This window comes from Hevea brasiliensis, chromosome 1 (assembly GCF_030052815.1).
Source record: "Hevea brasiliensis isolate MT/VB/25A 57/8 chromosome 1, ASM3005281v1, whole genome shotgun sequence".
Classification (NCBI taxonomy): Eukaryota; Viridiplantae; Streptophyta; class Magnoliopsida; order Malpighiales; family Euphorbiaceae; genus Hevea; species Hevea brasiliensis.
This window is the reverse complement of record NC_079493.1, coordinates 120,105,113-120,120,835: the sequence shown is the minus strand read 5'-3', so window position 1 is coordinate 120,120,835 and position 15,723 is coordinate 120,105,113. Positions and strand designations below refer to the sequence as shown.

At 28.5% G+C, this 15,723-nt stretch overlaps 2 protein-coding genes across 2 annotated transcripts; both read left to right on the top strand.

Moving 5' to 3' along the window:
* Positions 1-1,665: 1,665 nt before the first annotated feature.
* LOC110651056 (uncharacterized) lies at positions 1,666-5,146 on the top strand. Its single transcript, XM_021806244.2, has 6 exons — positions 1,666-2,124; positions 2,314-2,446; positions 3,217-3,320; positions 3,401-3,545; positions 3,640-3,774; positions 3,872-5,146. The coding sequence occupies exons 1-6, from the start codon at positions 2,084-2,086 to the stop codon at positions 4,871-4,873; spliced, it is 1,560 nt and encodes a 519-aa protein (XP_021661936.2). The 5' UTR covers positions 1,666-2,083; the 3' UTR covers positions 4,874-5,146.
* Positions 5,147-9,999: 4,853 nt separating this feature from the next.
* LOC110651600 (probable glutathione S-transferase) lies at positions 10,000-10,959 on the top strand. The gene is made up of 2 exons (XM_021806975.2): positions 10,000-10,375; positions 10,493-10,959. Exons 1-2 carry the CDS (start codon positions 10,055-10,057, stop codon positions 10,835-10,837), a joined length of 666 nt encoding a protein of 221 aa, XP_021662667.2. The 5' UTR covers positions 10,000-10,054; the 3' UTR covers positions 10,838-10,959.
* Positions 10,960-15,723: the final 4,764 nt, after the last annotated feature.

Sequence of the window (15,723 nt, the reverse complement as noted above, 5' to 3'; positions counted from 1 at the left end):
AATCAGGATTAATTGCCCAAAAAATCATGAAATTTATTCAATTTTACAATTAAATCTTGAAATTTGCATAATTGCTTAATTAAACTTTATGCTTAATTAATGTCTCAAATTGATTCAACTGTCAATAAATCATTATTATGTAGTGCTTGGCAGGTAATTGCAATAGCTTTTGTTTTGACCATTTTGGTTAGGAGTTGTATTTTATAACTTTGTTGATAGCTAATATTAATGAGCAATTAATTTAGGAGAATGACTTTTTTTTAGTGGTTTGATACACTTTGCAATGGCCAAGAGAATGAGTTACTTACACATTTGTTTCAGCAAAAAAATACTTTTAAGGAGAAAGTTATAGAGTTTGATGAGATTTATAATAAAATCACTAAAACCTGAATGCAGCTCAATGAAAAGTGTAATCAAAATGATACACTGACTCATGATATGTACAACAGAATTGAAGTGTTGATAAATACCAAAGAAAAAATTTAAAAGATGAAATAGTTTATTTGAAGAAAGAGTTAATCATGCAGAGAAGAAAAATTTTGATTTTGTTTTATTTTACTCTATTTTTAATATTGCATTATGTTGATATGTATATATATAGTAATAGCGAACAAGTTTTGTTAATGTTAGCTTGAATGTGTAGGTTGATTAAAAGGGGATAGAGTACTTGTATCTACAGAATAGAATTTGATTTGTAATTTTTTGATTTATTGAAGTATACTAGTAATTTATTGATGGTCGAGTTAATTTGAAACATCAATAAATGTGAGAGTTTAATTAATAATTATGTAAACTTCAGAGTTTAATTATAAAAATAGATAAATTTCATAATTTTTTTAGTAATTAACATAAATTTGAAATTTTTTATGTGACTTTTTCAATAATAATATAACAATTAACGTAAAACTTTATTAAATATATTAACAATTTTTTAATTATCATAGCCAATTTGAAACATCAATCATATCGGAGTCAATTTAAAACATCAAATAAATATGAAAATTTAATTAATAATTATATAAATTTTTAATTTTAATTGTTAAAATTAGTAAATTTCAGAATTTTTTTAACAATTAACTTTTGTTTTCAAATAAAAAAAGGTATTATTGTCATACTAATAAAGTTTCATGCAGGCCGTTAAGCAAGGCCAGCCTTTAAAATTTAGGAGTCAGTTTATCAATGATTGATTTCCATGATTTTTTACTAGGGAAGGAAAAATTATTAGATACAATACATATATATTATTTTTTATAATTATATAAAATTTATTTTTTATATTATAAAAAAAATTTATCTTTTTGTTTGAAAAAAAATACTATTTTATAGTGCTCGGATTCATCTAATAATTAGCCGAGGAGTGTCCACAGACTCTACTTCCAAGTTGTTTCTGTACTTACCCAAAATGCCCTCAGTTATTTGTTAAATATTCTTGAACAACCATCGGGGCGTTAAAGTAAATTCGTTAACCAACAACTGTCACTGCTTCGTAATTAATTTAATTGAAAGAGCAACAGAACGGCGCGCAAAAGCTTTCCGGTGATATGAAGAGAGAATTCTACGTGGCAAAGTTCTTTCTGCTTAAAAAGGGCTCTCTCTCTCTCTCTCTCTCTCTGCAAAGCCATCGCTTCTTCCGTTTCTTGCCTTTGAGCTTCCTTTTTTATGCCAATCTGGAGATTCTTGATTAAGCATTCCCCACCTCTCTTTCACTCTTCCTTCTCTTTTATATATATATATATAAAAACTGAATTCTCTCTTTGGTTCTGTTCAACATCTAAATGTCCTCCTTTGGAGTTTCTTCTTGTTGCTAATTAAGAGCCCATTCTTTTTTTGTTATTATTTGTTTTTTCTTTCCATATCTTAGCATAAGAACCAATCTCTACATTTCTTCTGCTTCCGTTTCTTTGCTTCGTGGCTTTGTTAATTCGAATTCTTGGTGTTTCTTGATCCCTCTTTTCAGTTTTCTTGTTATTCTTTACCTTATCGTGCATTAAAAAGAAACCCAAGAAACAAAGGCCAATAAAAATCTCTTTCTCTGTCTCTCTTCAGAGTTTTGTGTTTCATTTGATATATTGAAGAGATCAAAATGTTGGGAGGATTATTAAAGTCGAAATTCTATGCAAAATGGTATTTTTTAAACCTTATATTCTTTATTGTTTTTGTTCTTGGTGCTCTGTTTCTCCTTGGTCTCTCCCCATCCCTTTAATAATCTTTTTGATTCTGTTGACTGATATTAATCCACCTCCAAAATATATATATATATATATATATATATATATATATATATATTTTTTTTTTTTTTTAATTTTTATATAGCAAGTCGCTGTTGAAGATGGCAAAAGCTCGACTCGAGGTGCTAAAGAAGAAGAAGAGCTCAGTGGCAAGGTTCTTAAAGAATGATATGGCTGAGCTTCTCAGGAGTGGCTTTGATTATAATGCTTATTGCAGGGTCAGTTTTTTTTTTTTTTTCGCTTGATTTATAATTAAAATGGTGAAGATCTATAGGTTCAGGGTTTTCTTTTCGAGTAATTTTTATTGGAATTTTGATATGGTAGCCTGGAACTTCAATGCAATTGTTATATTTCCATTTTTTTCTTGGATTGGTTTGTTTTCTTTTTTTGCAATTTCCATTTTGTTGCAAATTCTGATGATAATATCAAATTTGATTAACGTTATTTCCATCTTTATTTACCTCTGAAACACGCTTCTTTTTTCTGCTTTTTCTCTGTTTCTTGCAATTTGTCTGTCATTCAGATTACCGGAAAGCGATAAAAATATTTCATCTAAGCTTCTTTCGTCTTTTATTTGTATATGGCACATTGCGATTGCCTGTTTCTAATGTCGTCTTCTTCATGGCCTTTCCATTTATATGCATGTTGCACCAGCAAATAACTGCATATGGGACCCAATTATTCTCTTTGCCTCCATGGATTCATATGTGCCTCTCCTTTAATGGCATGTTCAGCTGTCTTGCTCATGCATGTCTTGCCTTCTATGTTTTAATGCACATGTCCTCCTCTGTCTATGATTTGTGTTTTCTGATACAACTGTGGTCGTGAAAATGTAGTTTTTGTGCCAAAAAATAAATGATCCTGAAAGGGATGAGCATAAAGCGACATCTGTTTCAAGTAAATTATGTCAAATAGGTGTATGCTCAGGCTGATGGATACCATACATATCATGTAGCTTATTATAGATTTTAACGGGATGGTGATGCAGGCTGATGGGCTTCTGGTTGAGCAAAAGATGATAGCTTGCTACAATTTCATTGAGCAGTTCTGTGGATGTATATCCAGCAATCTTTCTGCCATTAATAAACAGAGGTGTGGTGCTATCCAATTTTCTACTCAAATTTTATATTTTTAATGAGTTTAGTTTCGCTTACACTCTGTTTCTGATTCAGGGAATGCCCTGAGGAATGTAAAGAAGCTGTACAATCTCTAATATATGCTGCAGCAAGAGTTTCTGAATTCCCAGAATTGCGAGATTTTCGCACTCTATTCACTGAAAGATATGGGACATCCAATGAATCTTTTGTTAATGAAGAGGTAAAATTGACAAATCAACTCCAATATAGATACTTTCATGTTTTTGTGATTGTCTTGGTAGTTTGTCTTGATCTAGTAAATTGATGATGTGCAGTTTATTGAGACATTGAGGCCTAAATCTACCACAAAGGAGTTGAAGCTTCAGTTATTGCATGATATAGCAGAAGAATTCAATATAGAATGGAATTCAAAGTCTTTGGAACAGAAACTCTTCAAGCCTCCTCGAGAGGTGAGCCTCCTGCCCATTCCCACCTGCCCCTGCAAAGTTGTCTACATTTGAGGATACTCTTCCCCAGATAATCATAACATGTGTGATTTTTTGGCAGGACCAGAATAGGCATTGTCGTCGCAAAAGCAAGGATGATATTGTCCCGAAAGGAGAATTCCAGGGCGATGATGAAGATGGAAACAAATGGAAGAAAAACAAGGATGATGATATCACTAAGAGAACAAGCCCTGAAGCTGGGAACAAAGTGAATGACATGGGGGAGGATACGTTGCTGAAAAAAGACAAAACCGAACTTGCATCTAGTGGAAGGAAGAATGCCATTTATGAGGGATATAATCTGCCTTGCAGCAGTGAAGATGAAGTGACTTCTCCTCACAGGAGAAATAGTAGTGACCTTGATAGCCTACAAGCTACTTCAAGTTCAGTTGGAAGTGTTTCGGAGGATGAAGTAGATAGCAAGAAGCCCTTTTACTACAGATTCATTCCTTCCCCTTATGTCAAACCAAAAGTTGAGAAAGAAGAAAGCAAGATTGAAGAACCCCGAAAATCAACTGGCAATGTTCTTGATGAAGACGATTTGATTAGTGAGGCTAAGCCAAAACCAAGATCGGTTCGAAGGAGACCATTGAAGCCACTTCCTGGTCATGAAAATTTTGGCAGTGATGCAATGCCATTGAACTCACCTAAAGGTCATGAAAATGTTGGCAGTATTGAACGACCATTGAAGCCACCGCCAGGCCGTGAAAAATTTGTCAGTCCTGAAAATGGTGGGTTTGCAAAGGCTAATTCAATTGCAGCGAAAGAAGCTGAGGCCGAAAGGGTTTTGAGAATCTCGAAAGCTGATGATGTGGATGAAAGGGAAGAAGAGGACAAGATGATTGATGAGCTTCTGATGCATTACAGCAAGGACACAAAATCTAATGAGTTGCCTCTTCCACCTGGTAGAGAAGCATACCAAGCAGAAGAAGCAAGTACAACGAAGGCAGCAAAAAGGCAAAATCAAGTAGTTTCGTTACAGTCAGAGACCGGACATGTGCACCCTAACCTGCCTGATTACGAATATTTGGCAGCTCGGTTTGCAGCTCTTAAGGGGAAATAGATGAAACGAAAATGACATTAGGTTCTGAGAGCTTGCATGCTTAGTATTCTTTCTAAGAAAACAGATAAAAAAAAAAAGAAAAAGAAAAAAAAAAGAAAAGAAAAAGATTTCTGCATAGGTGATAACATTATCGGGTTACTCTATTAATTTGCTTTCTTCTAGTTCCAGGAAATTGTTAGTAGTATCTTCTAGATAATTTCTGATTGTTTAATTCTTGGAAATTGTTACATTATATAATATTCTCTGGTACATATTTCTACATGTTCATGGCTATTATATAAATTCAGATTCAGGGTACCATTTCAGAAGTTTTTTCTGATTGTTGAACTATTGCAATAGGTAGTAAGTTATTTCAATTACATTAACATTACTGCACTAAAAATTTTTAATGGAGCAGAGTGATTTGAGCAGTCCATTGCCTTTTTATTAGGACATAATAATATGGAATTGGTCAATCAAGATTTGGGTATACATGTCCTATTAACTGCCCAATCATCATCATCATCATCATCATCATCATCATTATTACATGATATGATCTGGACTCTTGATTGTTAACGTGTTAATCCCAAACGGGGAAGGTTAAATCTTTATAATAGTTCTAGGAGAATTGAAAAAGAATCAAATTTTAATTGGAAAGGCTATTCAGACCCACAAGTGTTTTAAAAAATTTGGGTCTTAAACTCTTGTTAACCTATCTAGGAAGAGAAGAAGAAGCAATTAGCTAGGAAGAGAAGAAGCAAGGAATAGCATTTGTGCAATAGAACGATGGATTCTCTTCTGCTTGAAATGGACTAAACACCTGAGGTTTAGGTCTGAAGAGCATACATTTGAATACGAAATCCATAAAGGTCATCGTGTTCAAGTATGAGGATCCATATTCAAGGTCCTTATCTAATTCATTATTTCATTGGATCTCAGAAAGGTTCATGTTTGTATTAAGGTATGACGATCCATATTCGTGCTGATCTTTCATCAATTCCACAGCATGTAAGAGTGTGTGACAGAACAGAGGAAATGATGTTGAACTTTGAAAGAACAAGTTTTGGGGAAGAAAACCCAAAAATTAGAAGATTCTCGTGAACGAGATTTCAGCTTTGGTAAACAAATCCAATCCATAGTTCATCTCTTCTTTGGAAAACTTTTATCTTCGAAAAAATTACAACATTTGACCGCCATATTGCAGTGGGAAAACAAAAGCTATATCTACTATCTATCGTTTCTTCTTAATTTCTGCAACAATTAAGGGCCCAAGCTGACCATCTAGTTCTACTGGATTTGCATCCACTACCTTTCACTGCGAGGTGGGGATCCTCGGCTGAAAAGGGACTAGAGTATGAGTGCAGATAAGAAATTCAAGCAACAAGAGCCCTTTTCTTGTAAAGATGAACCCATTTCACAAGCCGAAAGGTGAAGCCCAAGAAGCTTCGAAGAAGGACCTGATTCCTTAGTTTAAAACGGCGTTATTAAACCTGCAGGTTGGGTAGACAGAGTTATCGGATTGATGACATTTCAACTAGGGGTTATTAAAACATTAGTTAAATATATAAATTAATTTAAAATTAACTAATTATAATGTCTATTAATATAAATATAATTAATTAAATTTTAAGTATTTAAAATTAAATTTTAAGATTTATTAAGTTATATGTACATAAATTTTAATAATATTTTTAAATTTTATATAAATGTATTTGAGTAATATAATACATAAAAATTTTTAATATTTATAAAATATTAATTATATATTAAAAAATAATATATTATTTTAAAAAAATTATAGTATTATTATGGAATAAGATATATATATATATATATATATATATATATATATATATATATATATATATATATATATATATATGATTTTCACTTTAAAAAATTTTTATGAGTCAATTTCCCTCGTTAATTTAGTAAAAATAAAAATTATTTTTATTAAACAATTAAATTAGTAAGTTAATTGGGTCATATCGATTTATTAATCTAACCATCAAATATTTATACTGATTTAAAGTTCGATTCACTGATTTAATCAAAATTAATTATAACTATGCTTTAAAATAAACCATTTACTGAATAATTATTATTAAATTCAATATCTAAGTCAAGCAGTCAATGCTTAATAAGTTCAGAGGAAAATTTTAGAGTGAGATTTAAGTTAGTGAAACACCTATGCTATACACGGTAGTGTATATATATAAAATAAATTTTTATTATTAAATTATTTCTATTTAAAATTTTTACTTAATTAATTTAATTTATTTTTTTTTGTTTTAATAGTGGATTTTTAAATTAATTTATGGCAAAATTATTTAATATATATATATATATATATATATATATATATATATATATATTTTAATTTTTTATACTTAAATTAGTGGTAGTTTATGTAATTACTTTGTTTAAAATTTAGTAATATTATTTAATTTAAAAAATAATTTAAAATTTACGGATGCTATCGTTCACATAAACTAAGTGATACTAAATTGCTACATAATCTAATAAAATTATAAATTTAGATTATTTTAATATTTGATTCATTAATCAAATTGTTGTATATATTTTATTTTTTTTTATTTAGTGTCAAAATTTAGATATAATTTTATTTTTATGTTTCTTTGACATTTTTCAACTGTAAAAAAATTTAATTATTTAATTAAAATAAAAAAATAATCCAATGGAAAAAAGCAAAAAAAAAAACAAATGAGAAAAAAATGACTGCTAAGGTAGCTCTTAACTTTCTAAGAAAAATTGCATTAACTGTGTAAAAAGTGTATATTGTGTATTTGGGTGATTTCATATAGAGAATTTATATTGACTTTATATTAATTGATTGTAATATAATATTTATTTTTATTTTATTATTTTAATTTAATTCATAATTTTTGTTAGTTAACTATTTATTTTAAAAAATATTTTATTTTAATTTTGCCATGCTTTTTATTTGATTATTTTAATTTAATTCATAATTTGTATTAGTTCAACTCTTTATTTGAAAAAAAATATTTTAATTTTGTTATGCTTAATAGAGTGAAAAGGCTAAAATAAGAATTAAAAAAAAAAAAATTTGTGAATCAATTCTAATACCTATTGAAAAGAAATAATAAAAATAATGAAATAAATTAAAAGAGGATTTAAAAGCAATAAACAATACTTGATGAGAAGAAAAAAGCTTGGTGTGTGTCAACCAACAAAACATATCAATTATTTATAAGTAAAACATAGAGAAAATTCAGATTAGATTTAATTAGATCATTAAATAATTATTAATTACAAAAAAAAAAATTATTCTGTAATCAAAAGAATTTTAGCATTGTTTTTTAAAATATTAGAACTTTAAAATGTTGGCCATAAACTTTAATCAAATAAGTTGACAATTACTTTTAAATTAATAATTTTAATTTAAATTAATAGTTTTAATAGTCATAAGTTTTTTTTTAATGATTATAAATTATTCTTCAATAATAATAATAATAATAATAATAATAATAATATAACTCTTGATTTAATGAAATATTAAACGTTTTGGGTAGACAAATTATCATTAATTAAATACTAAATATAATTGTAATCAATGTATTTAAAAATATTATACTAAATAATTTTTTATTTTTCTTTAAAGTAAATATGGGTATTAATTTTACTGTTATTGACGTTTTCAAGTTAAAAATTAAGAAAGTTGATAATGGATGATATTTGCATTTAGTAATTATATATTACAACGGTATAAAAAATACAAAAAAATAATTTAATGTAAATTTTTTTAAAAATATATAATTTAAAAATTAATAAATAGACATTATTTTTAATTATTAGATATGTTTAAAAAATTTAATTATTAATTTTTTATAAATATTTAAATATCTCATGATACTTAGTTCTAATTTGGAGCAGATATTTTAAGAGAAAATTAAATATTTAGTTATGGTAATAACCAGAGAGTTATGATAATATTCGTTAAATTTTAAAATTAAACATCATGATTGACAAATCATTAATAATTAAATATTAAATTTAATTATAGTAAATATTTTAAAAAATATTCTATTTTAATTTTTCTTTAAAGTAAATGTGGATTTTGATTTTATTGCTATTGACATTTTCAAACTAAAAATTAGGAAGTATAATAATGAATGATAATTATATTTAATAATTAATATTTTTTAATATTTAAATTTATAAAATTAAATTATTTAAGTATTATATTTAAAAAATTAAATTATATAATAATTATACATTACAATTTAGGAAATATAAAAAAAAATACTATTAATAAATTTAATTAAAAATTATTACTTGACATAAATATGATAAATTTATAATCTTATATTGTAGCACAAAAGTAAAAATACTTCAAATGTAAAGAAAAAATTATCATCAATAAATGTAATTTAAAATTACTATTTGACATAAATATAATAAATTTAAAAGCTTACTTGACAATATAAAAAAAATTTATTTGTATTATATATATATATATATATATATATATATATATATATATATATATATATATATATATTTTGCTGAGGTTAACACATATATAAATTCATTTTTAATTTTTAAATAAAATTATTTGATAATTATAATATTTTGAACCCACTTACATATTGACTTGTCGCTCACAAGACCAAAGAATTTGCATCAAGCAACTTTGCTGAATCAGAGTGTGTCATGTCAGCATTGGATTCGCTAGTTGACTATGCCAAAGTTGAAAAGTCAAAAGAAAGAATGGCAAATCATCGTTGAGAACGACACAGGATGAATCAATTTTGTCCTAAATGATCAACAAGTCGATTAATGCTGAATCCATGAGTTAAAACTCTCAACGGTGAACCCCATAATCACCCATATCAACAATAAGGAAGAATTTGGAGGTTGAATAGGACCTTCCTATAAAGGAGCAAAGACAGCTTCTTGACACTCTAATGATTTCCACCCTTACATTAATTCTGTTTCCATGTTCTGGTATTTAAATCTATTTCCAATAATCAATAAATTATTATATGTTTAATATAATGCATGTAATCAAAGAAATTATTATATGTTCTACAAGCAAAGGTTAGTTTGAACGCTGATGTAGGCAATGACAACATTTGAAGTAGCTAGAAGAACAAGGACAAGAAACTTCAATATAAAAGCTTGTCTTGACCCTTGAGGCTTATATTGTCTGCAATAATGGCCGAGTCCGAGGAGCTATTTCTACTGGATTTCAAACCTAGTCCATTCGCAGCAAGGGTGAAGATAGCCTTGGCTGAAAAGGGATTAAGGTATGAGTCTAGAGAGGAAGATTTGGCCAATAAGAGCCCCCTTCTTCTTGAGACGAACCCTGTTTACAAGCTAATACCTGTCTTGATCCATAATGGCAGACCCATATGCGAATCAATGATAATAGTCCAATATATTGATCAGGTTTGGAACCACAAATCTCCATTGTTGCCTTCTGATCCTTACCGTCGAGCAGATGCCTTGTTCTGGGCTGACTATGTCGACAAGAAGGTGAGTTAAATAGTCCCTCTAGTTAATTTCCTCTTCCGTTTCTATAAATTCTTGAGCTTGGTGGATTAAACAACCATCTTAATTTTCTTGAAATAATGCAAATTGGACTACCTACAGATTTATTTTATTGGAAGCACGCTGTGCACATCAAAAGGGGAAGCGAAAGAAGCTTCAAGGAAGGACCTCATTGAATGCTTTAAAATTTTGGAGGGAGAGATTGGAGACAAGCCATACTTTGGAGGTGAAAGCTTCGGTTACGTTGATTTAATATTCATTCCATTCTATAGCTTCTTCTACGCATTTGAGACCTTGGGAAACTTCAGCATGATAGAAGAGTGCCCTAAGATCGTGGACTGGGCTCAGAGATGCTTGCAGAAGGAGAGTGTTTCCAAGACTCTATATGACCAGCTCCAGTTTTATGATATTGTTTTGGGGATAAGGAAGAGGATGGGGATTAAGTAGGACCTTTGCAAGAGCGAAGGCTTTTTTACACACTTGTATTTGTGTTGCAGTGTTCTGGTATTGAAATCTCTTTTGATAACCCAATAATCAAGAAAATAAAACAATTGTGTTACATTGAATAATTGTCCATTTGTTTGGAATATAACAGCCAAACACTAGCTAGTGCGTCTGTACATTGAAAACCCCCCCAAGAGTGTGGCCATTTTGGCTTTTACAGCAAGTGTAAAGGCAATAGGCATGGCCATGGTCAGCATGGGCGGCTACTGATAGAAGTTGCTGCCGGGAATAACAAGCCATTGGTTGTACCCACAGAATTTTTCAAGACATTACTCTTTGCTTGCCACCGACTTGTGAATATATATATATATATATATATATATATATATATATATATATATATATATATATATATATATATATATATTCCATAAAATATTAACGATTTCATTCAAAAATTAATAATAAAAAAATAAAAATTCATATATATTTTTTTATTTTTAATAATATAAAAGATGAAGTATCCTTAAATGAAAAAATACATTAAAAATTTTTTATGTTAATCAAAATTTTAAAAAAATAAAAAATTTCTCAATATTATATTTCGAGAAAGACTTAATCGTTCATTCTAATACTATTTTTTTTTATCTTTTTTCATTTTTATATTTACCAAAATCATAACTTTTTTCATATTTCTTTTTTATCTAATTTTTTATATCTATTTTTTATCAATTGACTTTTTTAATGATTTTTTAATTATATATATTAAAAAATATATTTTTAATTATATTGATAATGAAATAATCATACAACACTTTTAAAAAATAAAAATTTATCAAGAATAGTTTTAAATTTAAAATTATTATAAAAATTTAGTATTTTATGAAATTATTTTTATTTAGATTTTTATATATAAAAAATATGCATGCACTATTATTTTTTCTCTTATTAAATAATTTATTATTCTATAAAATATTTTTTTAATTTAAATTAAATAAAATGATTTTTCAACCCACCAATTAAACTTTCTGACCCACCCCTACATATAATATTAAAATTAAATTAAATTTGAAAAAACTTTAAAAATATTATTGTTATATCAACTTGGTACGTTGAAACATGCATTATTTTTTTTTTTTCGAAAATGCTACTGAGATCAAATTGAGCTAGTTCAAAATGGCATATTGATAATTAAATTAAAATTCACTACCAATTTACCCTTTTAATAGATGAGCCATTTATGGTGACTTGTGAGCCATTTAGCTCATTTATAAGCCACTTGACTATAAAATCTCTTCATTCAATATCTACTCACCAAATAACATTTTTCAATATCAAATTAAGATGTTAGCAGCTATTGGAACTCTAAAAATTAATGCAATGGGAAACATACAAATTTAGAGATATTGTATACTATAAGTTATTACATATAATATATTTGTTATAAGATAAGATACATTGATTTTTAAAGATAAGTTATACTATAAGTTATATTTATTTTTTTAAACTTGAAATATGATATAAATTTGATATATATTAATTGAAATGAAGTAAATAGCATTTTAAAAAAGAAATTAAATATTATAACAATAAATATTGATATTAAAGTAAGTATCATATTAGAATTGGTATAAAATTTGATAGTGGTGTTAGAGTGATAATGATGTCGGTGGTGGATTAGTGTAGGTAGGGTGACGGTCAAACTAGTTATATTTATATTTTTTTAGTATACAAAATATTAAAATATGATATAAATTTCACTATATATATATATATATATATATATATATATATATATATATATATATATATATATATATTTTAAGTCATATATACTCCATAAATACTCAAATCATCACGGTTTACAATCACCGCTATTATTGTTATTTAAATTATTTACTTACAAATTGTATGGATATAGATAGATATAAATGTAAAAATAAATATTACTTGACATGATATACACTTTTAACAAATAAAATTTATATTTTCAAAAAAAATATTTTATATATATATATATATATATATATATATATATATATAAACACACATTAGAGCTTGTATAATATATATATTTCATGCAATAAAATGTTAGATGAAGTCAAGTAGCCTGACTGGCATAGAAGCGTGCATCTCAGCGTGGTTCAAGTTTCGAGCCCTCTCTGTGTTAGATGTTATTTTTTTTTTTCCATTTATAAGCACACCTAACACAATACGTTCTTTATATATGTATATATATATATTTTCGTTGATTTGAAAAGCGAATGATGGCTGATAGCCCGATTGCACATGCTTCTAAGCATAAGGTAGAGGGTTCAGGGTTCGAATCTTTCCTTTGCCCTTTTTTTTTTCTTTATGATTCTTTATAATTATTTTCATTAAAAAATATAATATTAAACTGTAATAATTGGAAGTATTTTTAAGCCCTAATTAACACTTTTCCTTAAAATTATAATATAACAAATGTTTAGATTTAAAATTATAAGATATATATAAATCATTTACTTATATACATCTAATTTTATAGTATCAACACCATTTCACTACTATTAGAATAATCACATATACAACGATCAATAGTTAAATCAGCACCACCGCTATAATCACCACGTGTATAATATTACCACCATTATTATTATTAAATCATTGTTTTTAATTTAAATATAGAGGGAGATAGTAAAAGATATTTAGAGAACGATATAAATAAAATGAATTATAGATAGAGATATTAAAATTATCTGATGAAGAAGCACCAGTGCCTATGCCATTATTTAGAGGACCCATCACCAAAGCTAGAGCTAGAGAGCTGCAAGCATTGGTGTTGGAGCATTGTGAACACAAGGGAGATCAAAATTGCCATGTTGGACTTTCTTGCATATTATTGGAATCTAGGTAGATCATTCTCACACAAGTTGGCATGTGAAACTTGACAAGTAGCGCCACATCAGCGTGACTTCGCCACATCAGCATGACTTGGCACAAGACCATTTGGCCAAGTGGATTGGAGGAGCTTCTTATGCTTATTTGGATTTGCCATGTGCTGACACTTTTTATTGGTCCCCACTACATTAAAAAAAGGCTGCTATCACCTAAAGTATTGCTGCCACCTTATGGTCCCCACTACATAAAGGGCTGCCATAAAGCAAGTGGTCCCAAATGGTCCCCCCCCCTATGGAGACGCCCCATCTGATTGAGGAGCCTTGTATTTTTATCTTTTTAGCCATGTTGGCACACTTTTAAGGTTTTGGCACACTTTTAGGGTTTTAGAGATGCTATATATAACCCAAGATATTCAGATCATATTGGCAGCCTTCATTTTTTTAGTTTTAGTGTGAGCATTGGGGAGAGAACTCCATTGCTGGAGCTTGAGTTTCTTCTATGTTTCTTCCATGTTTCTTGAAAGAATTTGGATTCTAGCAACATGAACCCCTTGCTAGTGTTATTTTGATGATCAATATGCTTTAACTTGTTACTATTTGTGTATTGACACTTGGGTTTTCAATCTGAAATTCTGCCTTTTTGGATGATTAAAGATCTTGGTTCCAATCTTTAGATGTTGTGTTTCTTGGCATCCTAGGAGTGCTCATCATTTTGGTATTAGAGCCTTGGCATCTAACAAGGTATTTATCCATTAAAACTACTTTTTCTTTTCTGTTTGGTTAACTATAATAGTCAGGCATTGTAGGACCTTTAGATATCTATTAGTTTCTTCATCTGGTACCTTGTTCTTTGTAGCCAAATCAAATTTGCATTTTAGGGTACTGATTTTTCTTCTTCTTCTTTTTTTTTTGTTTGAACTCTTGCTGGCTGAAACTTGGCAGTGTTAATTTTAGTGTAGGATTTTGCTTAATCTTAGATTAAATCTCTTGTTCATCTTGTTTTCCTTGAGTTTATCCGTAGGATTAGAGTTAATCAAGCTGAAACCCATCTTTGACACTAGCTATTTGCCTCTTGAGTTATATGATATCAAGTCTGAGTATGTTAAATTGGGTAATTAATGCTTGGGATATGCTTGTGTGTTAGTGGATAGAACTTGATTTGGATTGCCAAAGTATTTGATTGGTATCAGTAGTTGATTCTACAATTTTTATCCTTTGCATTAGTATAAAAGAAAAAAAAAAAAAAGGAGATTGGATTGTAAATGAAAATCCTTGAATTAGCTACTGCATATATTGCTGAGTTGTGTTGTGTTGAAAAATTGGCAAGCTGACATAAGTGATGAAATTGTGAATTATGAAGTTAAACACTGAATTTCAGCCTGATAATCTACCAACATCTTTGGGAATTACTAGACACCTCACATGCCATATTTGATGTGAAAATTCCACTCTTTGCATATCGAACCAAATTTTGCAGTAGACCTGATCAAATTTAGTTAACACACCAAACCAACCCAGAAAACTCTGAAACTTTACAGGCTGATTATACTCCATTTCAGTAGTTTTTGTGTCAATTTTCGGGGTTTTGTGACATTGTTTGCCTACCGAACCAAAATTTTGTGGCAGACCTAATCAAATTTCGTTCACCTAGTAAACCCATCCAAAAACTCCTGAAATTTTACCAGTAGTTAGTCAGTATTGGGTTGCCTATGTCTACTAAATTTCAGATCAAAATATATTTGTTTGTGTGGTGAACCAAAATTGTTGCATATTTTTGGTTAATTGTGTGAACTGCTGGTATTTGTGCAAAGTTGGCTATGAAATTGGAAGTTTGAGCTTGATATCATTCTATTGGGTTGTTTCTCATACAGTTTTCAAAAATCATATCATTTAGTTCACATTTGCTTCTACTTTTGGTGTCTTCCATTTCTTTGGCTCTAGTGTCACACTCTCTAGTTATTGCAATTTCGTTTCTTCTAGTTTCATTTGTTGATTATTTTTGATAAAATT